We start from the raw sequence: 27,732 nt of genomic DNA on the forward strand, positions 1-27,732 counted from the left end.
TCCTGTGTATTTCCCTTCATTTCAATTAGTTTAGCTTCCATACGTTTCTCTAATTTGTGACTAAAATCAACCAGTTCTGTAAGGATCCTGATAACCAGTGTTTTGAACTGTGCATCTGAAAGACTGGCTATTTCTTCATCGCTTAGATCTATCGGTTCTGGGGCTCTGAGTTGTCCTAGAGCCATTTTTGGTCTATTCGTGCTGTTAAGTAAGCAGAGCGAAGTCTTAGTTGTTTACCAGGACGGGGAGACCCAGGTCGCTGGTTTGTGACCCTGTGTGAGGGAGCATGGTCAGAGAGGGAGCAATGGCGGTCCTCTCCGCTAGCCCAGCCCGTCCAGTCACACCACACACCTCGGGCTTGTTTATCCGATTGGAATTGTGCGAGCCTGCTGCCCGAAGCAGGCTCCCCTCCTCAGTGGTTTCTCCGCACGCAGGTGCGCGACCGCACGCAGGTGCGCGACCGACCGCAGACAGCCCTCTGCGCCTCTTCCTTGTGCACTCCCGTAGCCAGCTCGCTCTCGATCAGCGCTTTTGGTTGCTTGTGCGCTCACCACGCACCACCCGGGAATTTTTTCTTGCTAACCTGTTCCGCTGCTGGCTTCGCTCCTCATACCGGTCCAGCTGAGTATCTAGTTGTCCTTGGGACTCCGTATTGTTGATTTTCCGTGTGGCTTGGTTGTGACTGCTGTTAAAAATAGTTGTTCTTAGATTTGGTTGTGCACAGAGGCAAGGTGGTTCCTCCACCTACATCTCCATCTTGGCGGAAGTGCCCAAATTTACCTTTTTTGATGTGCTTTCTAAAATGGGTCTTGGCCCTTTAAAGTTTTTCCTTTGCCAATTAGCAGAGTGTTAAGCTTTGTCAATAACGGGCACAGGAGAGACTTTGCAGGAAGAGTTTTGCCTCCTGGTTGGGCAGGCTCAGCAGGATCCTGCAGTGCACAGTTTCCCCAGTGCCCAGTTCCTAGAGTGCCCATTAGTCATTAACACCCATCACCCAGTTGCTTTCCCTGCCACTTCACTCCCCTTGACACCTCCCCTAGACAGCTTTTCCTGGCATTCTTGAGGTGGACTTCCAGCAGGACCCACTGATGGTGCAGCATAGCAACTTTTCTGTCATTCATTGAGTACAGCCATGCCCATCCCAGCAAGGTCTGGAGCTTAGTCCTGAGGGGAGAAAAGGAGACTTCTGGGGTACTTTTTCTCAGACGAAGGGGTAGGGTACTCCTTATATCTGTTATTTCTATATTCTGTAGCACTGCACTTACTTGCCAATCCCTCATTACTCCAGTCCTCTGTTAAAGTTAATAATTCTTTACATTAATCTTTCTCTGTTCAATTTTTGTCTCACTGTGCTTAATTTTTTTTCTCCTAGTAGAACTCAGACTGATACAGAAAGGAATATGAGAAAACACTAGGTATCTACTTATTTAAACAAAAGAAATGGAAAGGATAAACCAGAACTATAGAGATTAATTATCTATGAGGGTAGAAAGTAAGGAGGAAATGGGAACAAGTTAGTAGAGGGACAGAGATGGAATGATACTTTTCTTAGTATATTTTTTATAACTGACTTTTAGAACCATAGTGATGTTTCACATATTTTTCACTTGCCCCAAAAGTAATCAGACAATTAAAATCACCAGGATATGGGTTGGGCAGCCCAGAATAGAATACAAAACCAACAAGGGAGCCTAACAGTGCTATAAAAGAATGGCATGATTACATTGAAGAGAAGGGGAAGAAGGAGATAATCTGAGCTCTGTGCTGAAGTGTATCTGGACTCAGTGTTACAAGACTGAAGACCCAAAGAACTGTTTGTCAGTCAGTGTTTCTCATAGCTGTGTGGGTTAGCAACTTGGAAAGTGTGGGTGTTCTAGAATTAAGGTAATGAGTCGTAAACAATGGGAATTGGGTTTTCCACTTGTAGAGAAAGAAGTTTAAACAAGGAAAGGTTGAAGGATAAGGTGAATACTGCGATTTTAGTTTGGGATTGGAAATATCAGTATTAACTCATGGTTTTAAATATAAAACAGATGGAAAAATACAGGTATTTGTACACGTATGGGTTAGTATTGATGTGTTTCCTACCTGGGCTGAGAGGCCTAGAAACAGTGACTGCAGTAACAGTGAGAATGCCTGGAGCCCGGGTACTGGTCTCCAAACCCGAGTCTCCAATGAAGGAATTCGGGCTCCCAGGGGAAGCTGCTGATTCCAGGGCTGAGACAGGAAAATAGAGGGTGGGCCTGGAGCCTCCTGTCATGCCAGAAAGTAAGGATAGGCAACAGCAACAATAACAAAAAAGCTTGTTGAAAAAAACAGGAGCCAACCTGAAGAAGCTTCTAATGGCCAAAGCTAGAGCAATTTAAGCAACAAAATGATGATAGTATTAGGTTTTAACCTACAGAATAAAATAAATACCTATGAGTTTAACATAATTGATTACTATATTTTTTGGACCATAAGATACACTTAGGTTTTAGAGGAGGAAAATAGGGGAAAATTTTTGAAGCAAAAAATGTGGTAAAATATTTAATAACATAATATTTGGGCATTAAAATTTAAAAGGGCATTAAATTTAAGTATTTGTTAAATTCTATAAAGGTCTATAGTTAATAATATCGTATTAATGTTAATTTCCTTGTTTTGATAGGCTATAGTCATATAAAATGTTAACATAGGATAATCCAGTTGTGAGACATAAGAGAACTCTTTGTACTATTTTTGTAGCTTTTAAGTCTAAAATTTATTCAAAATTTAAAAATTAATATTAAAGATGTGTTTGAAGCCCCAGTAAAGAATGTTGATGTTTGATTTTCTTTGTATTTATGACAGGGTTAGAAAGAGGCTTTTGGAACATCGAGAAGAAACAATAACTATAGATCGAGTCTGCAGACAAGAAACATTTGCATACGAGATGGTAAGAGTCATTTTATTTACCTTTTCCCATGAAACAATAAACTCATTGCGTGAGAGTTAGTGATAACTGTATGGTGGCCTTATACCTAGTTGAAAGCAAAGAAACTGTTGGGATTGGGAAGTAGTAGAAGAAAAAGACCCTTAGAATTTAAGTGGTGACATAATTTACTCTCAAATCACTGTCTTTTTTTTTTTCTTTAACATATTATTATTTATTTATTTTTAGAGAGAAGGGAAGGGAGGGACAAAGAACAAGAAACATCAGTGTCTGAGAGAAACATTGATTGGTTGCCTCTCACAGGTCCCCAGCCAGGAACCTGGCCTGCAACCCAGTCATGTAACCTGCCCAGGAATTGAATAGGCAACTTTCAGATTTGCAGGATGGTACCCAGTTTACTGAGCCACATGGATCAGGGCTGTCTTTATTTTGGGGGTTTAGCTTGGTCTTGCTCTGTGTTAGGCTAAATTCATGCCTTTTCACCACTCTGTTCTTGGTATTTTTGTTCTGCTCCTGATCTTAGTTTCACTACTTTTCCCCCTAATCTATCATCTCTTCTGTAAAACTCTCAGAAAATTTAAGATGATGGGTAATGAGGAATGTGGTAATAGACATCTTGAAAATCTATAATGTGCCACACATGGCGTTGGGCACTTACTAGTGTATAGGGGCATGTATTGTTTTTCTCACTTATTTTTTATCATGTTAAAATTTATGTAACAATTTACTGTTTTAACAACTTTTAAATATTCATTTAAGTGGCATATATATTCACAATACTTTGTAAACATCACCAGAATCTTTTATCATCCCAAGCAGAAATTCTGTGACCGTTACAGTAAACTCCCCCCTTTTCCTTCCCTAACTCCTGGTAACCTCTGTTCTACTTTCTCTGTGAATTGGCTTATTATAGATACTTCATATAAGGGGAATCATGCAATATTTGTCCTTTTGTTTCTGGCTTATTAGCATGTTTTAAAAGATCATCTGTGCTATAGCATGTAACAGAACTTCATTCCTTTTTATACCTGAATAATTGATCATATGGATGTAACACCTTTTGTTTATCCATTTGTCTGTTGGTGAACGTTTGGTTTTCTTCCACCTTTTGGCTATTATAAATAACACTGCTGTGAACATTAGTGTACAAGTGTGAGTTCAGTTTCAGTTCTTTATAGTATATACCTAGGAGGACCATTGCTCGGTCATGTGGTAATCCTATTTTAACTTTGTGAGCAACCACCAAACTGTTTCCCACAGTGGCTGCATCATTTTAGATTCTCACCAGCAATGCAGGAATGTTCCAGTTTCTCCACATCCTCATCAACACGTCATTATCTGGTTTTTTATAATAACCATCCTAGTATGTGGGAAATGGTATCTTATTATGGTTTTCATTTGCATTTCCCTATTAATTAGTGATGTTGGCAGTCTTTTCATGTGTTTACTGGTTTGTATATTTTCTGTGGAGAAATGTCTATTAAAACTTTTTGTCAATTTTTTTAAAAGATTTTATTGATTTCTTTCTAGAGAGGGGAAGGGAGAGAGCTAGAAGGAGAGAAACATCAATGTGTGGTTGCCTCTTGCAGGCCCCCCACTGGGGGCCCAGCCCCGCAACCCAGGCACGTGCCCTGACTGGGAATGGAACTGGCAACCTTTGGTTCTCGCAGGCCAGCACTCAGGCCCCTGAGCCACACCGGCCAGGATTTTGTATATTTTTGATACTAGATTCTTGCCATATATATAATGGAAAAATATTTTTTATCATTTTATGGTCTGTCTTTTCATACTCTTGATAGTGTGATATATAAAAGTTTTTAAATTTGACGAAATTGAATTTATCTGTTCTTTTATTATCTGCATAGTTGGTGTCATACTAAAGAAAATATTGCTATATCCAATGCTTGAATATTTTCCCCTATGTTTTTTTTAAGAGTTCTATGATTATAGCTCTTAGTTTAAGCCTTTGATCCATTTCGAATTATTTTTATATACGCTATTAGGTAAAGGTTCAACTTTATTCTTTTACATATGGATATCCACTTTTCTTAGCACAAGTTGAAGAGTGTCCTTTCCTTATTGAATGGTCTTGGAACCCTTGTTGAAAGTAGGTTGCATATTAACTTTATTTCTGAGTTCTCTAGTCCATTGATCTATATGTCTGTCTTTAGCCTGATACCACATTGTTTTGATTACTGTAGCTTTTTGTGATCATTTTTTGAAATTTGGAAATGATAGTTTTCAATTTTGTTCTTTTTCAAAACTTTTCAGGATGGGTTTTTCTATGTTTACAAATAATTGAGATTTTGATAGGGATTGCATTGAATCTATGTATCATTTGGGTACTATGTCACCTTAACAATATTAACTCTTTCAATCCATGAGCGGAGATACAAGGTTTATAGTTTTTTTATATGGAAGTCGTCATGTCTATTGTTACATTTATTCCTTTCAATGCTATTTTAAATGAAATTGTTTTCTTAATATTTTTCAAAGATTATTCATTGCTACTGTATAGAAGTAGCAATGAAAAAATATAACTGATTTTTGTGTTTTGGTTTTACATCCTGAAACTTTGTTTAATTACTTTATTAGTTCTAACAGGGTTGTTTTTTTTCTGTGAATTCTGCAGGATTTTGTACATAGAAGATTAAGCATGTCATGATTCTATAAACATAATTTTATCTCTTTCCAATTCAGTTGCTCACTTGCTCTTTCTTCTTTCCTTTCTTCCCTTTCTCCCCTTTGCTGTGGTTAGAATTTCTAGAACTCTGTCGAAAGAAGTGGAAAGTACACATTCTTGCATCAGTCTTTCACTATTAAGTATGATTTTAGTTGTGACATGTTCACATATGGCCTTTATCATTGTTAAATTCCCTTCTATTCTTAGTTTTTTTAGAGTTTTAACGTAAAAAGAGAATTGGATTTTGTCAAATGCTTTCTGTAGTGTCAGCTGTGATGATGATAGGGGTTCCCCCCATCATTCTATTAGTGTGCTATATTACATTGGTTAATTTGTATGTGTTGAACTAATTCTTGATTTTGAACATAAGTCCAACTTGCTCGTGGTGTATAACCTTTTTAATATGCTGTTGAATATAGTTTGCTAGTATTTTTTTTTTAGTTTGGCAATTATATTAATGAGGTATATTGGCCTGTAATATTCTTGTAGTGCCTTTGTTTAATTTTGGTATCAGAGTCTGCTCACCTTTGAATGAGTTAGGAAGTATTCCCTCAACTTGAAAGACTTTTTCAGACTTGGAGAATGATTGGTGTTATTAACTTTCATTGCTATTTGGTAGAATTCACCAGTGAAGTAATCTAGTCCTGGGCTTTTCCTTCATTAGGAGAGTTAGTCTTTACTTACATAGATCTATTTATATTTTCTATTTCTTCTTGAGTCAGTTTTGATTTCATCCTGCTGGCTTCAGATTTAGTTTGCTTTTTTTTTTTCTAGTTCCTAGTTGTTTACAGTTAGGTTATTGATTTCAGATTGTTATCGTAAACTTTCAGATTGCTACACTCTTTTATTAAGGTAGATGTTTATAGCTCTAAGTGTTTCTCTTTGTACTGCTTTTGCTGTATTTCAGGGTTGTTGTTTTTTTTTCCTAAGATTTTATTTATTTATTTCTAGAGAGGGGTAGGGAAGGAGAAAGAGAGGGAGAGAAATATAAATGTGTGGTTGCCTCTTGCATGCCTCCAACTGAGGACCCGACCCTGCAACCTAGGCATGTGGCCCTGACTGGGAATCAACCTGGCAACCCTTTGGTTTGCAGGCTGGCACGCAGTCCATTGAGCCACACCAGCCAGGGCCATTTTATGTTTCTTATGTTATGTTTCCTTTTCACTTGTCTCAAGGTATTTTCTAATTTCCCTCATGATTTCTTCTTGACCCACTGGTTGTTCGAGTGTTTGTTAAGTTCCACATACCTGAATTTTCCAGCTTTCCTCCTGTTACTGATTTCAAGTTTCATCACTTGTGATTGGAAAGATATTTTTGTCCTGGCCAACTGAGCTACTGCTCAATTGGTTAGAGCATCATTCCAATATGACAAGGTTGCAGGTTTGATCCCTGGTCAGGGCATATACAAGAGTCAACCATGAGTACATAAACAAGAGGAACAACAATTTGATGTTTCTCTCTCCCCCTCTCTCTCCTCTTCCCTTCCTTCCTTCGTTTCTCTACCTAAAATTAATAAATTAAAAAAAAAACTTGTATCGACTTCCACCAAGATGGAGGTGTAGGTGGAAACACTTTGCATCCTCACACAACCAAATCTAAAAACAACAAAGTTTTAACGACAATGAACGCAACCAAACCACACAGAAAATTGAATACAGAGTCCGAAAATAATGAACTGCTCTGCTAAATCAGTGAGAGGGGTGAAGCCAGCAGCAGAGCGGGTCGGGCAAGAAGATCCTCTGACCCTGGTGGTGCACGGCAGCCAGGGGCGCAGATTTCAGATGCAGGCTAGCTACGGGCGGAACCCAGGGAAGAGGTGCAGCTGGCTGTCTGCAGTTGGTCGCACATTTGCACGCAGATAAACCAGTGAAGAGAAGAGCATTGAGGCCGACTGCACAGGCCCCGGTGGCCGGCGCAGGGCGGCAGGCTCACACATTTGTGCTCAGATAAATAGGCGGCGGTGAGCGGAGAGGACTGCCTTTCTGACCCTGCCTCCACATACAGCGTCACAAACCAGCGACCTGGGTGGCCCTGCCTTGGTGAACATCTCAGGTGCCTCTCCTCTTACGTAACAGGCACAAACAGATCAAAACATGGCTCAAGAAGAACTCAGAGCCCCAGAGCCAATAAATCTAAGCGATGAAGAAACAGCCAAACTTTCAGATGCACAGTTCAAAACACTGGTGATCAGGATGCTCACAGAACTGGTTGATTTTAGCCACAAATTAGAGGAACAAATGAAGGCTAAACTAATTGAAATGAATGGTAATGCACAGGAAACCAATAGTAATGGAAAGGAAACTGGGACTCAAATCAAGGGAGCAGACCAGAAGGAAGGAAAAAATGACCAGAAAAATATGAAGAAACAAGAAATCAAAAAAATAAGGAGAGGCTTAGGAGCCTCCAGGACATCTTTAAACATTCCAACATCCAAATTATAGGGGTACCAGAAGGGGAAGAGTAAGAGCAAGGGGAAAACTTACTTGAACAAATAATAAAAGAGAACTTCCCCAATCTGGCAAAGGCAACAGACTTCCAGAAAGTCCAGGAAGCTCAGAGTCCCAAAGAAGTTGAACCCAAGAAGGAACACACCAAGGCACAACATCATTACATTAGCCAAGATTCAAATGAAGGAGAGAATCCTAGAAGCAGCAAGAGATAAGGGGACAGTCACCTACAAAGGAGTTCCCATCAGACTGTCAGCTGATTTCTCAAAAGAGACCTTACAGGCAAGAAGGGGCTGGAAAGAAGTATTCCAAGTCATGAAATCCAAAGACCTACATCCAAGATTGCTCTATCCAGCAAAGTTTTTATTTAGAATGGAAGGACAGATAAAGTGCTTCTCAGATAAGGTCAAATTCAAGGAGTTCATCATCACCAAGCCCTTATTATATGAAATGTTAAAGGGACTTATCTAAGAAAAAGAAGATCAAAAAAGATGAACAGTGAAAGGATCAGCAAACTCACAGTTATTAACAACCACACCTAAAACAAAAGCAAATTAAGAGGACAGCTAGATCAGGAGCAGAACCATAGAAATGAAGATCACATGGAGGGTTAGCAACAGGGGAGTGGGAGAAGGAGAAGGGGGAGAAGATACAGAAAATAAGTAGCATAGATGGTAGGTAGAAAATAGATAGGGGGAGGGTAAAAATAGTATTGAGAAATATAGAATCTAAAGAACTTGAGACATGTATTCATGAACTAAAGGGGGGAATGGTGGAGGGTGTGCAGGGTGGAGGGGAACGAAGGGGGGGAATAGAACAAATGTAATGGCATAATCAGCAAAATAAAAATATATATTAAAAAGAAGATTCAAAAAATAACATCGTTTTTTTAAAAGATACTTTTTATGATTTTAGTCTTTGAAGTTTATGAAGACTTGGTGGTCTGTCTGAAGAATGGTTCTTGTGTACTTGAGAAAAACGTGTATTCTGCTATTGTTGTAGTGTTCTCTATTACTGTTAGGTCTTACTGGTTTATAGTGTTATTCAAAGCTTCTGTTTCCTTGCTAATTTTCTGTCTGTTTTTTCTAGTGATTGAAATTGAAGTATTGGCATTTCTAACTGTTAACTGTAGAACTTTATATTTCTCCCTTAAGTTCTATCAGTTCTTTTCTTCATGTATTGTGGGGTTTTGTTTTAGCTGTATATATGTTTATAATTACTGTATCTTCTTGCTGGATTGCACCTTTTACCAATATATGTCTTTCTTTGTCTCTTATAACGTCTTCTAATTGTCTATTTTGCCTGAGAATAATATAACCACCCCACTTTCTTTTGGTTACTATTTGCCCATCCTTTTCCCATCCTTTTACTTTCAGCCTCTTTGTGTCTTTATATCTAAAATGAGTCTCTCTGCCCTGGCTGGTGTGACTCAGTACTTAGAGCGTTGTCTGGTAACCAAAGGGTTGTGGGTTCAGCCCTAGTCCCTGCTTGGGCACCTGCAGACCCCATCTATGTGCGAACAAAAGCAACCAGTTGATGCTTCTCTCACACTGATGTTTCTTTCTCTTCCTTCCTTTCTCTCTAAAAAAGCAAATGAAATGTTCTCAGGTGAAGATTAAAAAAACAAATATTTAAGTAAAGTTATTCTCTTTTAGAGAATATATATATGTGGATCAAATTTGTTATCCAGTCTGCCAGTCTTTTGCTTTTTTAATAGGAAAACTTACTCCATTTTATTTAAAATAGTAACTTTTATTTGGCTGTTTGTTTGCTATATATATCTCTGTTCCCTAGTTCCCACATTCCTGCCTTCTTTGTATTTAGTTGAATATTCGTATTTTCTTGAAGTAGAATTGGAGTCAGAATCAGGGCTATTTTACTCAGTTATTGCTTAAAGCTGTTGTTCCACACTGCCTCTTACCTGAGTCACAATGTCTGGTTTTAAGATCTCTTATTAATTTGTTTTCCTCCCTCAGGAGTCACGTGCTGTGGGGAAAAAGCCTGAAAATGCAGCAGACATGATAGAAGAAGGGGAACTTATCCTGTCTGTGAATATCTTGTACCCTGTTATATTTCATAAGGTCAGTAGTAAAACCTTTTGGATTTCATAGATACTGTGAATGACTTTTGTCAAATGGTTTAATTATTTGAAGAGCTGTGTTCCTAGGGTTCAAAATACGTGCCATCAAATACTATTTTATCTGGCATTCTGCTTATATTCTTCTTTGTTTTAATAAAGAATATTATAAATAGGTCAAATTTCAAATAACCTGTTGATTAATAGGATTGCAGTTTCAGTGTTAGAATGCATACCCTGGTTTTTGCAATAGAAGCAACTGCAAGTATATAGAAATGCACAATGATTCTAATTATTATCATGTCTTGAGGGTTTGTCCCCCCCCCCGCAGAGGGAGTGGGGTGATTTTTATTCACCAGTTTAGAACACGTGGGAAGTTGTTTAACTAATGACAGTTCTTCTTTGATGAAAATGCAGAAAGTCAACAGGTCAGGAGTATTAGGAATTCTTAGGCGGTTCTGATAAAAAGAACTATCTCATACAGAGTATGTGTATTTTTGATTCCTCACATCCATGCCATGAACTTTGATAAGGCTTAATTGTAATATTACTGTACATAAACTGCACTTGTAGGCTTTTTTGAAGCATCTGGAATATAGTGAGTACTAATTGTCTTGTTTGATGAAGATCTCAAATTACCAAACAAACAAAACAACCAATAAAATGGAACCTCTGGGTTTATAACATTAGGGTACTGAATAGATTGCTTGACTTTACTGTGGTAACTTCTAGGAAATTTTAAAAGACAGTGCTGCAGATGAAGTTACAGTCCACAGGCTTTGCATTCTAATGTCATAGTGGCTTCTTGATTATAAACTTTTGCTTCAACAAGTTTTATTGCTGCGTATCTTAGGTCATTCCAGCTTCTGTAACAAAATGACTGACTGGGTAGCTTATAAACAACAGAAACTTATTTTTGATAGCTCTGGAGGCTGGAAGTCCAAGATCAGGGTGCCAGCATGGTCAGGTTAGGGCTCTCTTCTGGGGTGAAGGCCTCACATGCTAGAAAGGGCTAGGGAGCTCTGTGGGATCTCTTTTATAGGAGCACTATCCCACTTATGAGAACACTCTCATGACCCAATTACTTTCCAAGGGCTCCACCTCCTAGTACTGTCACTCTGGGTGCTAGGATTGCAATATGCAAATTTTGGGCAGAGATAAGCATTCAGACCATTGGACCAAGTGTCTCAGTTATACCCATAGATTATAATTTACAAAAGTGACCAAGTGACAACACTAGAGGCTAATGCCATTGAAAGAAGATTTTTATTGCTTACACTTCCTGAGAGAGAGGCTATGCCATGCTGTGTAGCACCACAGAGGAAAACACCAGTGTCAGGTGGCAGAAAGGAGGGCGGCGAGGGCATAGGCCACAGCCTTTATTAGGGTTTCAGCAAGAAAGGCAAGCAAGGCAAGGCAGAACAAACAGTTTGAGTTAGCTAGTTTGAGAAATTCTAGTGGGCTCTGGGGCATAGGGGTTGTCCTTAGTTATCTGTACCTGGTTCTCAATTTAGGATAGATGAAATGTTGCCTTGGTATGTGAGAATTAGATGAAAGAGCTAGTTTGAAAGTTCAGGCTCTGTATCATAAAGGAGATGTAAACAACTTTGGCCATTAGTTTGGACCTGTAATTAGTGAATGTCAAATAGACAAATACAGAATTTAAGAAAACATCAAAAACCAAGTTATAGGGATAACTTAAATCAAGAAAACTAGTAACAATTCATATCTGATCATGATAGGATAGTGTAACTGCTTGTCTCTAAGGGGACACTTATTTATATACTTTTTAATTTTTAGCACAAGGAACACAAACCATACCAGACAATGCTGGTATTGGGCAGTCAGAAGCTCACGGAACTAAGGGATTCAATTTGCTGTGTCAGTGACCTCCAGATTGGTGGGGAGTTCAGCAATACTCCTGACCAAGCCCCTGAGCACATCAGCAAAGTAAGATTTTTTTTTTTGTACCCCAGTAAAGCAAGGGGAAATAATGATAATAAACCAAGGAAGTAAGGTTACTCCAGCATGCTTTTTTCTTTCATTTTCTTTTATTTTTAAAAAGATATATTTTATTGATTATGCTATTACAGTTGTCCCATTCTCTCCACTTTATCCCCTCTACCCTGCATACCCCCTCCCACCCGCATTCCCCCCCTTTAGTTCATGTCCATGGGTTGTGCATGTAAGTTCTTTGGCTTCTACATTTCCTATATGATTCTTAACCTCCCCTTATTTTCTACCTACCATTTATGCTACTTATTTTCTGTACCTTTTCCCCCTCTCCCACTGTCTAGCTGATAACCCTCCATATGATCTCCATTTCTGTGATTCTGTTCCTGTTCTAGTCGTTTGCTTAGTTTTTTTTTGTTAGGTTCAGTTGTTAATAGCTGTGAGTTTGTGGTTATGTTACTGTTCATAGTTTTCATCTTTTTCTTAGATAAGTACCTTTAACATTTCATATAATAAGGGCTGGATGATGATGAACTCCTTTAACTTATGTGGGAAGCACTTGCTGAATATAGTAATCTTGGATGTAGGTCCTTGCCTTTCATGACTTGGAATACTTCTTTCCAGTCCCTTCTTGCCTGCAAGGTTTATTTTGAGAAATCAGCTGACAGTCTGATGGGAACTCCTTTTTAGGTAATTGTCTCCTTATCTCTTGCTGCTTCCAGGATTCTCTCCTTCATTGTAATCTCGGGTAATGTAATTATGATATGTCTTGGTGTGTTCCTTCTTGGGTTCAACATCTTTGGGACTCTCTGAGCTTCCTGGATTTCCTGGAAGTCTATTTCCTTTGCTAGATTGGAGAAGTTCTCCTGCATTATTTATTCAAATAGGTTTCCAATTTCTTGCTGTTCCTATTCTCCTTCTGGCACCCCTATGATTCTGATGTTGGAACATTTAAAGATGTCCTGGAGGTTCTTAAGCCTTTACTCATTTTTTTTTTTGAATTCTTGTTTCTTCATTCTGTTCTGGTTGAATGCTTCTTTCTTCCCTCTGCTCCAAACCATTGATTTGAGTCCTGGTTTCCTTCCCATCACTGTTGGTTCCCTGTAGATTTTTCTTTATTTCACATAATGCAACCTTCATTGCTGCTTGGGTCTTTTTTATGCTGTTGAAGTACCTGGTGAGTTCCTGGAGCAGCCTGATAACCAGTGTTTTTAACTGTGCATCTGATAGGTTGGCTATCTCTTCATTACTTAGTTGTATTTCTTCTGGTGCTTTGAACTGCTCTTTCATTTTGGCCATTTTTGTTTGTCTTGATGCATCTGTTAATGTAGTGAGGGGCGGAGCATTAGGTGTTCACCAGGGCGGGGCGGGGCAGTGCAGTGGCTGGGTTGTGATGCTGTATGGGGGGGCCGGGTCTGAGAGGGAACAATAGCATTTGCTCCGCCCTCTGCTGGATTTCATTCACTTCTGCTGCTTCCTATAAGGAAATTGGGTCCTTATGGTGCTGATTCCCAGTGAGTGGGCTTGTGTACCTTTCAGGACCCTGGGGGTCTCTTCAACGAACTCTCCTGTGAGGCTGGGAGTTTCTTTTGCTGACACCTCAACCCTCACAAGTGTTTTCAGTCGGTCATTTGAGGCTTTATTTCCTGAGCTGGGACCCTGGATTGCTCAGTCTGACCAGTACCAATTGTTTCTCCTGGTTTATCTGCACACAAGTGTGGGACTGCCAAGTCTGCAAGCCACTGCCTCGCCTGGTCTGCCAGCTGCCACCTTGTCCTCCCGGTCCTCCAGCCGTAGCTTTGTTTCGAGTCCTCTCCGCCCAGCTGCCCATCTCTGCCCCTCCTACCAGTGTGGATGAATGTTTCTTTAACTCCTTGGTTGTCTGACTTGCATACAGTTCAATTTTCTGTCAGTTCTAGTTGTTTTTTATTTTTTACTTTGTTGTCGTCCTTCTTTGGTTATGCAAGGAGGCACAGTGTGTCTACCTATGCCTCTATTTTGTCCAGAAGTTCCACTTTCTTCTTTTAAACCATTCCCTCAAAGCCTGCCTCGTCCCTGTTCTTTATCATCAAGACTTTTTCAAAGATTAGACTATACTCAGTTTTGATTTCCTCATATTGTATTCATTTTCAGCCATTGTTTGTATACTCTTCTTCAAAGGTCATAGTAAGCACCTAATTGTTTAATTCATTGATCTCTTTTCCATGTTGATAGAACTTGATGTCACTTAGCATTTGAATTTGCTGTTCAGTCTTTCTTCTTTCAAACGCTATATGAGTTTGTCATAATTGCCCCCCCCCAGCAAAGGTTTGGACTCTACCGGAGAATTTCACTGCCCTAGAAGGACCTGTCAGTTCATGGACCAGTACCAAACAGGGACATAGCATATGCTGCTAGTGTTTCCCAGGGTGATGCTCTCAAAGAAACCCTACATACTCACTGGATAAGTATGGAAGGGAGCAGAATGGCAGGCTGGCTACCCAGGAAGATTTTAGAAGGGATCCCTTGCTCAGTAAAGTAGTAGGGCCTTGAGCCTTCTGAATTTCATCATGGGCAAGCTCGAGCCAACTATGTTACCTGGTACAAGTAGCAGAGGCCCTCAGATGTACTGGCCCACCTAAGAGGGGCAGCATCTCCTGTAGAACAGTAAAAAGATACTTGGATCAGTAGAATGGAGGTAAAGTGTGGGTGAGAGCCATCATAGTTTCTGTTTTTGCTGGTTCCTGTGCCAGCAGGCACATAAATGCCATCACTTAGGTTTTACCTTAGTTGTTCTAATTTTTTATTCTTCTCCTGATCTTTCTCCCAGTTTTCATGGTTTTAGGTGTACTCAAATCTTTGTTAATCTCTCTCTGTAGCCACATTCTCTCCTGATTTCCAAACCATTATTTTAAGTCCCTCTGGACATTTCTACTTAGCCTCAGTGCTGTCTGGCATTTTTACTGCATTTTGTGGTCTATTCACACTGCCCTTTTTCAAAGCAGCTGTTTTCTTCCTTCTGAAACTGCCAAGATTTTTCCCTCTTGACTTACCTTTTGCTGTTTATTTCACAGAGATAGCACAGTTATCAGAAAAGAATTTTCCATCATCTCCCACCCACATTTACCCATCTGCCCATGTACCCTCCCTTCCCATCCTTTAACAGTGAATGGACCAAACTGGCTGCCATGTAAGGCCAGTCTGTGTGTCCACTGGATTCCACCCCTTATTGCATAACCAAGGACTCTGTTCTTTTAATTACCCCCTCTTATCCCTGCATCATTATATTTTTTATTCTGTCAGCTCTCCCATTATTGTAAGAATGTGCTGTAATACATCTCATCCTGACACCACTTCTTGACAGCTTATCTTCCTCCAGTTAATGGTGTTCCCCACCATTCCTCCAAAATCCCTTTACTGATGCCACCATAGACTTAGTTCTCACTTTATTTGACTTCTTGTCAGCGTGTGACACAATTGAACATTCCTTCTTGTTTTTTTGAAACACTTTCTTTACTTGGCCTTTAGGGCATTATACCCACTTAATTTTCCTCCTCTCTGACTTTCAATTCCTTTGCTGGATGCTTCTCATCTATCTGAATTATACATGCTGTTAAGCCTGAATCAATTTTCAGACTTCTCCTGTGTGTGTACTCCCTAGGTGGTCTTGTCCAGATTTGGAGTTATAAATACTAGGATTCCCAGATGCACATATCCAGTCCCCACATCTTCTCTGAACTCCAGACATATATCCAACAGCTTCCTTTGCAGTTTTTATCAAATATCTAATAGCCATCTCAAACTTAATATTTTCAAAAGCAAACACCAACCCTGACCCCCTATGGCTCAGCTGGTTGGGTGTCACCTTATAAAGTGAAAGGTGGCCAGTTCAGTTCCAGGTCAGGGCACATGCTTGCTTTGTAGGTTCCATCCCCACAGAGGGTATGTAGGAGAGGCAACCAATTGATATTTCTTTCCCTGTCTTTTTCCCCTCTTATCCCCTCTCTCTAAAAATAAAATCTTAAAAAAATTTAAAAAGCGAACTCTAGCTCTTTCTTCATCCTCAAATCTATACCTTCCCCAGGTCCTCATGTCAGTGAATTTGCCCATTGTGAACCTGGTTACATACACTAAAAACCTTGGGGTCATCCTTGCCTCCTTTTGTTCCCACACTGAAGGCATCAGTAAGTACTTTGTCTCTACTTTTCTTTTTTCCTTAAAGATTTTATTTATTTATTTTTTAGGAGGGGAAGGGAGGGAGAACGAGGGACAGAAACATCAGTGTGTGGTTGCCTCTCGAACACCCCCTACTGAGGACCTGGTCTGCAGCCCAGGCATGTGCCCTAGACTGGGAATCGAACCAATGATCTTTTGATTTGCAGGCCAGCACTCAACCACTGAGCCACACCAGTTAGGGCTGCACTTTTGAAAAAACATTTAGGTTCTGCCCGTGCCTTGCTGGCCCTTTCCAGGTACCATCAACTCTTGCTTGGACTGCTACAGTAGCCTACTGACAGGGCTCACTGCTGCCTCTTCACACTTCTGTTTATCCTGTGCGTCAGCCAGAATAACGTTTCGAAAGTATCTGTGAGATCTGCAGAGGCTTCCTCTTTTATCTAGAATAAAATACAAGTCCTAATTGTGGTCCTCATAATGTCCATTATCTGATCCTTTCTTCCTTCCAACTTCACATCCTAACACCCTCTCATCAGTTGTCGCCTTCAGACACACTGCCATCCTTACCAGTTCTCATATATACTAAGCAAGCTTCTCCTGTTCAGAGCCTTTGTATCTTCTCTCACCCTAGTGTTCTTTACCCCGATATTCAGGTGGCTCACTCCTTTTTTTCTTTCTCTCTTGACAGAGAGATGTTTCCCTATAGCATCCAGATTGGTATTCTCTTCCCCTGTCATGCAGTCATTTTCTTTCTTTTCTTTTCTAAAATTATAGTTTGCATTCAACACTTTTGTATTAATTTCAGGTGAATAGCACAGCAGATAGACATTCATACAGGTTACAAAGTGTTCCCTGCGATAATTCAGGTGCCCACCTGGCACCATCCATAGTTATTAGTGTTATTGACTATATTCCCTGTGCTGCAATTTACATCCCCATGCTTGCTTTGTAACTACTAGCCTTCCTTCTTAATCTCTTCACCTTATTTTACCCTGCCCCTAACACCCCCCTCCCCCGCCCGGTGTCCATCAGTTTAGTCTCTTTATAAGTATGTTTTAGTTTTGTTTATTTTGTTCTTTAGATTTCACATATAAGTGATATTATATGGTATTTGTCTTTCTCTGTGTGGCTTATTTCATTTAGCTGAACACCCTCTAGATCTATTCATGCTGTTGCAAATCGTAAGATTTAATTCTTTTTATGGCTTAGTAATATTCCACTGTGTGTATGTATCACAACATTTTTATCCATTCATCTGTTGATGGGCACTTGGGCTGCCTCCATATCTTGGCTATGGTAAACAATGCTGCAGTGAGCATTGGGATGCATATGTGCTTTTGAATGAGTGTTTTGGGTTTCTTCTGATATATACCCACATGTCAAATCACTGGGTCATAAGGCAGTTAGTTCCGTTTTAAATTTTTCGAAGAACCTCTGTAGTATATTTTTCTTTTCTTTCTTTTTTTTTTTTTAAGATTTTTTAATTTATTTATCTTTAGAGGGGAAGGAGAGAGGGGGAGAAACATCAATTGCATGGTTGCCTCTAGTGCCTCCCCTGCTGGGAAATAGCCTGCAGGGAACTGGCTTGCAACCCAGGCATGTACCTCGACTGGGAATCAAACCATGATCCTCTGGTTCGCAGGCCCGCGCTCAATCCACTGAGCTACACCAGCCAGGGCTGTAGTATATTTTTCTTAATAGCAGTCATCACTACCTGACATCATACTATGTATTTGTCTGTCTTCCTTAACTTGAATGTAAACTCTGAGAATAGGAATTTGGTTTTATTCAGTGGTGTATATATCTTTCTTTCTTTGATGATGTATGGCACAGAGGAAGTCCCCAAATAGTTGTTGAATAAATGAATGAACCACAGAAACCTCAAGCTCACTGTTTAAATTAAAATTAAACTCATTATTTTATCACCTCCCCTTTTCTTCAGGTAAAACTTTCCCTCCCTTTTTATTATTGTTTATTCTGCCCTACTAGCTCCAAACTCTTGTTTTTTACATTGCCATATATTTTAGTAAGAGACTTCCTATTTTTCCCACCTTTAGTCCTTCCTATACATACCACTCAATCTGCCTTTCAAAAGCAAAACAAACACCAAGAGTGAATCTTGGGGCAAACTGTGAACTTTGGGTGATTATGATGTGTCAGGGCAGGTTCATCTTTGATAACACATACATCATTCTGGTGAATGGTGTTGATAATGGGGGAGGCTCTAATGTGTGGGGACAGGTATAGAAAATATCTGTACCTCTCCCTCTCAAATTTGTTGTAAATCTAAAACTGTTCTTGACTTCCGCCAAGATGGAGGTTTAAGGTGGACGTGCCTGCCTCCTCACACAACCAAGTTGAGGGACAACTAAATACTAGCATCAGAAAACACAACCAGAACACGGAAAACTGAACTTTTCGGAAGTCCGCTAACAACAAATTCTTCGGCCCGACCGGTAAGGGGCGAAACCGGCGTCGGGTGAGGAGTTACAAAGGAGTCGACCCGGGCGCGGAATCCCGACGCGCGAATCCAGTCGCACGGGTTCCAAACCCAGGATTGGACCTAGTGAGCAACCGAGCGGCCCACCGGGTGAGCGACTACGAGGAGTCAGTGGGGAGGCGGTGGCAGCGAGTTGACTGAGGTTGCATGGTTGCACGCGGGTGAGGGAGTGAGCCCTTGGACCGGCGGCGGTGGCGGCGCCATTGCCATTTCCCCGCTCTGACCACGCCCCCACATACAGCGTCACAACCCAGCAACCTGGGAATCCAAGGCGCCGCTCCTCCCACTTAAAGGGCCAGAACAGACCAAAAATGTCGCAGGAAGACCTCAAAGCCCCACAGATAAATCTAAGTGACGAAGAAATAGCAAATCTCTCAGACGCACAGTTTAAAACACTGGTCATCAGCTTCCTCATAGATCTGGTGGACTATAGCCACAAATTAGAGAAACATATGAAGGCTAAACTAATTGAAATGAATGGTAATGCACAGGAAAACCATAGAGATGAAAAAAAAACTGGGACTCAAATCAATGGAGTGGACCAGAAGGAAGAAGAAAAAAATCATCAAACAGAAAGGAATGAAGAAATAAGAATTCAGAAAAATGAGGAGAAGCTTAGGAACCTCCAGGACATCTATAAACGCTCCAATATCCGAATTATAGGGGTACCAGAAGGGGGAAAGACACAACCACCAGTGGAAAAACTATTTGAACAAATAATAAAAGAAAATTTCCCCAATCTGGCAAAGGAAATAGACTTCCAAGAAATCCAAGAAGCTCAGAGAGTACCAAAAAAGTTGGACTCAAGAAGAAACACACCAAGGCATATCATAATTACATTAGCCAAAATTAAAATGAAGGAAAGAATCCTGGAAGCAGCAAGAGGTAAGGGGACAATCACCTACAAAGGAGTCCCCATCAGGCTGTCAGCAGATTTCTCAAAAGAGACCTTACAGGCAAGAAGGGGCTGGAAAGAAATATTCCAAGTCATGAAATCTAAAGACCTACAACCAAGATTGCTCTACCCAGCAAAACTTTCATTTAGAACGGAAGGACAGATAAGGTGCTTCTCAGATAAGACCAAATTCAAGGAGTTCATCATCACCAAGCCCTTATTATATGAAATGTTAAAGGGACTTATCTAAGAAAAAGAAGTTAAAGAAACATGAACAGTGAAAGGACAACAAACTCACAGTTATTAAGAACCACACCTAAAACAAAAGCAAACTAAAAGGACAGCTAGATCAGGAGTGGAAACATAGAAATGAAGATCTCAAGGAGGGTTAGCAACAGGGGAGTGGGAGGAGGAGACGGGGGGGAGAAGGTACAGAAAACAAGTAGCATAGACAGTAGATAGAAAATAGATGGGGGGGCAAGAATGGTATGGGAAATATAGAACCTAAAGGACTTGAGACACATGGACATAAACTAAAGGGGGGTAATGGTGGGGTTGGGGGGGCAGGGTGGAGGGGAATGAAGGGGGGAATAGAACAACTGTAACAGCATAAACAATTCAAAAAAAATAAATAAATTTATTTAAAAAATTTAAAAAAAGAACTTTAAAAAAAAATAAAATAAAACTGTTCTTTTAAAAAAAAAAAAAGGTCTTTAAAAAGAAATATGTTGTGTCATTCTTCAGTCTGAAAATCTCAGTGGGTCTCCATTGCCTGTAGTGCAGACCCCGTGGGCTGACATTTAAGGCTTTTTGTAGTGATGAGTCCCACCTTAACGTTTCGTACTATTCACCCCATTTTTTCACCTTGTGCTTCAGCCACACATGAATGTGTTTGTCTTCCTCAAGCATACCATACCTTTTTGCGCCTGTCTATGTTTGGGCATGGTGGGAAGCCCTTCCCTTCCTTTATCCAGCTGGTGAGTTCATGTTTATATTTCCACACCTAGCTCAAAATTGACTATATACAGTTTTCCCTGCTCTCCTCAATTTGCCACTCTGGCACCATCTCATTTGTGTACTGCAGTGCTTGTAAAAACATCCCGAAACTGTTTGGTGTGCCTCTCTGCCCCGCGGGCTGGCATGGAGACCAGCCAGCATCAAGACACACACAGATTTCGCTCTAGAGTTGTTATTTAGAAATGGTTTTAAGATGTTTAGGTTCTTCAGGTTTGCCATCTCAGTGCTCTTGGTGATCAATATCAGATTTAAAGAGAAACAAGTAGAATTTGAAGGCTGTAGACAGACCAGGAAATAAGTTTGTTTTTGTTAAAGAAGAAGCAATCTGCAAAATTTCTCAAGCCTCCCCAAAAAACCCTTTAACTATAAAGTTTATAAGATCAATTTAATAAGAAAAATCTGAATTCATTCCAATTATGTCACCGCTGCTCAAAGTGGTTTGTGTCAGATCTGGGATTAGTCTTTGTTCTAGGAACCCGAGGGAGTATTTTTGGCTGGGCTTGGTTGGTTTACTGTTTCGTGTATCAGTGCTGATGCCTTCAGCAGCTTTCGAACAGGGGCTATACATAACCTGTTTCCCTGTTTTAATGTTTACATGTCTCTTGTTACATTATTTCTGCCTCCTCCGTCTGTTAAAATAGTATCTTTGATTAATGAGCATTTACTATGTACTAAATGTACAATATTCTCTCTTTGGAAAGAATGACCATTTTACAGGTAAGGAAAAGGTGGGTCAGAGCACTGTCACGACTTGGCCGTGTGCAGTAGCAGTGGTGGAGGCTGGATCCAGACCCCTGTCAGCTTCCCTTCAAAGCACCTGGTACTTTCTTTGCCTAGTTGTCATTGTGCCTGGCTGGAGACTACCTTTTCCCTATCCTTTTGTTTGCTTGGAGCACAGGCTTTCAGTTTTACCTTGGAAAATTTTAAACATACATACAAAGGAAAGAATAATAAAATGAGCCCTTATGTTCCTATCACCCACCTTCAACAATTCTCAGCATTTTGCCAGAATATTTTACCTTTTCATGTCATGCCAATTAAACACCTAACAAAATGGAAGTCCTTAAATTATGCGTTTTTTAAAAATATTTTTTTAGTTTTAGAGAGGGGGAGGGAGGGAGAATGAGGGAGTAAAACATCAGTGTGTGGTTGCATCTCACATGACCCCTATTGGGGATTTGGCCCACAACAGGAGTATGTGCCCTGCCTGGGAATTGAACCAGTGAACTTTGGGTTTGCAGATGGGTGTTCAGTCCACTGAGCCACGCCAGCCAGGGCTATAATGCTTTTTTTGACAGGAAGTTATTTGGCATGTATTCCACTGTTTGTTCCATGTAGTCATGGAACAAATTAGAGGTGCAGTTTTTGTAGTTGAGGAAATGAAAATCTTTATTCCAGCCAGTAAATAAGGTTTTTGAATAAAGAAGAAAGAGGGAAACAGCCATGTGTGAGAGATACATGAATCAATTACCTCTTGTACCCCCCTACTCGGGACCTGGCCCACAACCCAGGCACGTGCCCACAACCCAGGCACGTGCCCTGATTGGGAATCAAACTAGAGAAGAGACCTTTTGGTTTGCAGGCAATCCACTGAGCCACACTTGCCAGGGCTATTTTAAATTTATTTCAATCGTATATTTTCCATTACTATTTATCCCCCTTATACTTCCATTTCCCCCTGCAGTCACCACACTGCTGTCCATGAATCATTTTTTCTTTATGCTTCATCCCTCCACCCCCAACCCTGCCCTCCATAGCTGTCAGCCTGCTGTCTGAGTCTAAACATCTTTTAACAGCTTATGTCTAAAAAATGTTTTGCTAACATTTATTTTGTAGTATAGTAGTTCAAGAATGGAGTAATTAAAAATATATACATATAAAATAGTACTATTGTTCTTAGCTTAAGTTTGTTTTTAAGATTTTTTATTTATTTACTTTTAGAGAGAGGAGAAGGGAGGGAGAAACATCAGTGTGTGAGAGATACATCAGTTGGTGGCCTCTCACACACTCCCATCTGGGGATCTGGCCAGGGCCTTTAGCTTAAGTTTTTTTAGTGGTTCCTTATTTTTTTTTTAAAGGTTTTATTTACTTATATTTAGACAGAGGAGAAGGGAGGGAGAAAGAGAGGGAGAGAAATATTAGTGTGAGAGAGAAACATTGGTTAGTTGCTTCCCACTTGCACCCTGACCTGGGACTGAACCTGCAACCCAGATGGGTGCCCTGGCCCAGTAATGAACCAGTGGCGTTTTCACTTTGTGGAATGATGCCCAACCAACTGAGCCACATCAGTCAGGGCGGTTCGTCATGTTTTAGTGTTGATTCTATTGATCTTTTTACATTACTCCGATGAGTCTTTTTTTATTGTTGTTAATAATCTCTTAAGACTTTTTCTTAGAGACACACTGAAGGAAGTACTTTATAGACTTATTATAAATAAAGCCTTGGTATAGGAAAAATGGTAACATTAATTCCAGTTGTAAAAATTTCCTTACCCAAGCTTCTCCAGCACTCTGTCCCATTACCACTTTCCTCACAACAGATCCTAGGAATGTTTCTGAAGCCTATAGTTCCACTATAGCGTGTCTCAGTGACAGTGGAATATAAATGGCCAACTGATGCCTAAAATTGTATATAACTGATGACTGTGTTCAAATGATCATGTTAGTTATTGATAGTTACTTTGTTTATAAAATGGAAATGCTACCCATAGACTTAGGTTATATTAGATTAATAACAGAAATACCTTCTTACACTAGTTTTTCCATGTTGGTTGGTTGATCCTCTGCTCTCACCCCCTCTGGGACCATAGTCAAACTAGCCGACAGAATAGGGAAACTACTTAGTATCACTGGTTACTATTAAAGTGAAAATTACTTGTATTGAGATTATTCATGTATTCTGTTCTTAACCATTTGTATGCTGAGATGAGGAAAAGCTTTTAATGGGTGACTTAGGATGTAAATGGAAACTGTTTTTGTTATTTTAAAGTTACCTTTCTAATTTATAGTTATGTCAAAGCATTAAGTTGCCTAAATAACTTAAAATGAAGTTCTGTAGCTACACTTTGTAATGAACGAAAAATTTTTAAATATATTTTATTGATTATGCCATTATAGTTGTTCTATTTCCCCCCTTCATTCCCCCCCACCCTGAATACCCCCCTCCCCCACCATCCCCCCTTTAGTTTATGACCATGTGTCTCAAGTTCTTTAGATTCTATATTTCCCCTACTATTCTTGCCCTCCCCCGTATCTATTTTCTACCTACCATCTATGCTACTTATTATCTGTACTTCTCCCTCCTTCTCCTTCTCCCACTCCCCTGTTGCTAACCCTCCATGTGATCTTCATTTCTATGGTTCTGCTCCTGATCTAGCTGTCCTCTTAATTTGCTTTTGTTTTAGGTGTGGTTGTTAATAACTGTGAGTTTGCTGTCCTTTCACTGTTCATCTTTTTTTATCTTCTTTTTCTTAGATAAGTCCCTTTAACATTTCATACAATAAGGGCTTGGTGATGATGAACTCCTTGAATTTGATCTTATCTGAGAAGCACTTTATCTGTCCTTCCTTTCTAAATGAAAGCTTTGCTGGATAGAGCAATCTTGGATGTAGGTCTTTGGATTTCATGACTTGGAATACTTCTTTCCAGCCCCTTCTTGCCTGTAAGGTCTCTTTTGAGAAATCAGCTGACAGTCTGATGGGAACTCCTTTGTAGGTGACTGTCCCCTTATCTCTTGCTGCTTCTAGGATTCTCTCCTTCATTTGAATCTTGGCTAATGTAATGATGATGTGCCTTGGTGTGTTCCTTCTTGGGTCCAACTTCTTTGGGACTCTCTGAGCTTCCTGGATTTCCTGGAAGTCTATTTCTTTTGCCAGAATGGGAAGTTCTCTTTTATTATTTGTTCAAATAAGATTTCCACTTGTGGCTGTTCCTCTTCCCCTTTTGGTACCCCTATAATTTGGATATTGGAATGTTTAAAGATGTCCTGGAGGCTCCTAAGCCTCTCCTCATTTTTTTGAATTCTTGTTTCTTCATATTTTTCTTTTTGGTCATTTTTCCTTCCTTCTGGTCTGCTCCCTTGATTTGAGTCCCAGTTTCCTTTCCATTACTATTGGTTTCCTGTGCATTACCATTCATTTCAATTAGTTTAGCCTTCATTTGTTCCTCTAATTTGTGGCTAAAATCAACCAGTTCTGTGAGCATCCTGATCACCAGTGTTTTGAACTGTGCATCTGATAGGTTGGCAATTTCTTCATTGCTTAAATTTACGGGCTCTGGGGCTCTGAGTTCTTCTTGAGCCATGTTTTGGTCTGTTTGAACCTGTTATGTATGAGGAGGGGAGCCTTAATTATTCACCAGGGCGCGGCTCCCCAGTTCGATAGTTTGCGATGCTGTATGTGGGGGTGGGGCCAGAACGGGGCAATGGCGGTCCCCTCTGCTGCTTCCAGCTCCTGGGGCCTGCCCGGTCTGTCTCACTGCTTGCTCCTTTGCTGGTTTATCTGCTCGCGAATGTGTGACCAAGGTCAGCCTGCCTCCTCGTGCCTTCAATGGGTCCGCCCGTTGGTACCCTACACCTGGGATCCGCCTACAGCTGCCTGCGCACCTGGGTAGGGGGATCTTTCTTGCCCCACCTGTTCCACTGCTGGCTACGCCCCTCTTACCGGTCTGGTTAAACGTTACATTGTTGTTGGTCTTACATTTAGTTCAATTTTCTGTGGTTTGGCTGTGTTTTTTGTTGCTAAAACTTTGTTGTTTTTAAACTTGGTTGTGCGAGAAGGCAGAGTGTTTCCACCTACCCCTCCATCTTGGCGGAAGTTGTAATGAACAACATTGTATATACTCTGAACTTTGTTTTTGTGTTGAAAATAAGGCAGTATTTTCTTTCAGAACCTTTATGTTGGGCCCTAGTGGACCTCTTTGAAGGTTTAGAAATATATTCAGTGGCAGATTTTGAGTTTTAACAGCAACTAGAAATGGTATTATAGTACATTATATCCTTTTATCTCTGCAGTCACCTGGCAAGAAGGTAATGGCTTTACTCGTATTTTACAGAAATATGAGAAAAAGTCAGTCAGGGAGATTTAGTGAGGTGCCCAAGGAAAACAGCAAAACCATCCTTATAATGGTGTTTGACACCGATGCCATATGATCTGTAAATGGGGGAACAGAGACAATTTAAAAGAATAGTAGCTTGAAAGAAGTAGCAGAGAATTTAGGGTATTTTAAGGTAAAATTATTTTACTGTCTGAAGCTTATATATCTTTTATAAACTTTTATATCCTTTCATAAACTGTTTTTGGTTCTCATCACAATCCTATAACATAGCACGCCAGGTGTTATGCTGATTTTACAGGTGAGGAAACAGGTCCAAGGAGGAAGTGTAGGTTCAGGAAAAGAACACGGGTCTTTTTAACTCTCTTCCAGGGGGTTAATTTTGAGCATATGGCGAATGACAAGTCTAATGGAGTGGTTCTCAGCATCAGTTGCACATTGTAATCTCTTGGAGAGCTTGGAACAACACTGGTGCATGAGCCACATCCTCAGAGAGTCTCATTTAATGCATCTGAGATGAGATTTGGTTTTTGATGTTTTTGTGATTCCAGTATGTGCTCAGGATTAAGAGCCACCCCTGTGATAGAAAGCCTGGTAGAATGAAAGGAACGAAACCTAAGGGTTCAGACCAGTTGTGCGGCTACTATGGTACTCTGGGCCAGACTGCTTGAATAAGGCTAGAAATTCACATTCTTCTTGCCTAAGAGTTACTGGAAATATAAATAGGGAGTTTTTATAAAAGCCCATTGAAAATTTTTTTAAATGATAAACATAACTCCATGATTATTGTTGTTAACACAGGGGAAACACCAAAGATATGACTGTTTAGTTTTTAGTCCTGATATCTAAAATAATGCCCTGGCTGGTGCGGCTCAGTGGATTGAGTGCTGGTCTGCGAACCAAATTATCACCAGTCCATTCCCAGTCAGGGCACATGCCTGAGTTGTGAGCCAGGTCCCCAGTAGGGAGCGCACAAGAGGCAACAACACATTGATTCTCTCCCTCTCTTCCTTCCTTACCTTCTGTCTAAAAATAAATAAATAAATAAAAATCTTTTAAAAATAAAATAACTTGTTGTGTATGTATAAATAAAATAATATGTATTTCATTTCTGTTTGGGTTTTTTTCATGAATCTGGGGAGACTACAAACTTAAATCAAACTTAATGAATAAAATAACTGGGTAAAATTGCACCTTGACACCCGGTAACTAACATATTTTTTCGTAAGAGTTGCCATTTTAAATATTAAATTAATGAATGAGTCGAGCCTATTCTATGAAGTTTTATAAAGTTATTGTTAAACATTTGTGTGATTTCATGGCATACAAAATTTTAATCAGTATTTAGAACAATTTTATAATTGCTTTCTCTCAATAACATCTTATTGTTTTATAGGACCTATACAAATCAGCCTTCTTTTATTTTGAAGGAACATTTTACAATGATAAAAGATACCCTGAGTGCAGAGATTTGAGCAGGTACAGTTTCCAAAACTCTTCTCAAAGTCTTTCTGATTTTCAAAATGGTATTATCTTCCACAAATCCTTTTACTATTCTGTGAAGGATCTGCCCAGGAATTATTGTGTTGGGTTGTTTTGTTTGATTTGGGGTAAAAAGTTATCTCTCATTTTTAAAAATACTTTCAAAGTTAGTCTAGGTATTAATAACTTAATCAAAATTTTTATTCCAAGAAAATTTCCCTACCAAAAATTTACATCAGCCGTTTCAGGATCTTTGCCAGCTGTCCAGAGTTGTTTTTTTAAGTATTTTAGAAATTATAGTCAGTCTTATTTGAGCCTTAGGCGCATCTGAAAAAAAGAACTAAATCCCACTTAGTTTATTATTAATGTCTGTTCTTTGTATTAGGTGACAGCAGGAAGTTTTAATGTTTCGCTATTTTTCTGCTTGTTTAGTGCACACGATTGTTTGCCCTAGGTAACTTACATGGTTTCTTCAGTACAGAGCATGAAACATCTGTATCTAATCATCATGGCAGTTAGACTGAGCTTTTATTATCAGTGTCCTAGCAACTGGAGAGA

General features: G+C 39.8%; 1 protein-coding gene across 10 annotated transcripts in view; it reads left to right on the forward strand.

Annotated features, from left to right (window-relative positions):
* SNAPC3 (small nuclear RNA activating complex polypeptide 3) overlaps positions 1-27,732 on the forward strand; it is a 58,006-nt gene that overhangs the window by 10,063 nt on the left and 20,211 nt on the right. For 9 of the 10 annotated variants that reach the window (XR_008389950.1, XR_005080590.2, XR_005080593.2 and 6 more), the window contains exons 3-6: positions 2,833-2,917; positions 10,021-10,125; positions 11,922-12,071; positions 27,089-27,171. Coding sequence is in view for 2 of the 10 variants with exons in the window: in XM_037132068.2 (XP_036987963.2) it covers positions 2,833-2,917; positions 10,021-10,125; positions 11,922-12,071; positions 27,089-27,171 (423 nt within the window). In the remaining 8 variants the exon portion in view is untranslated. The remainder of the gene's footprint in view (positions 1-2,832; positions 2,918-10,020; positions 10,126-11,921; positions 12,072-27,088; positions 27,172-27,732) is intronic. The other variant, XM_037132069.2, reaches the window with a different exon arrangement.

This window comes from Artibeus jamaicensis, unplaced genomic scaffold (genome assembly GCF_021234435.1).
Source record: "Artibeus jamaicensis isolate MK-2021 breed Jamaican fruit bat unplaced genomic scaffold, CSHL_Jam_final scaffold_1964, whole genome shotgun sequence".
Lineage (NCBI taxonomy): Eukaryota > Metazoa > Chordata > Mammalia > Chiroptera > Phyllostomidae > Artibeus > Artibeus jamaicensis.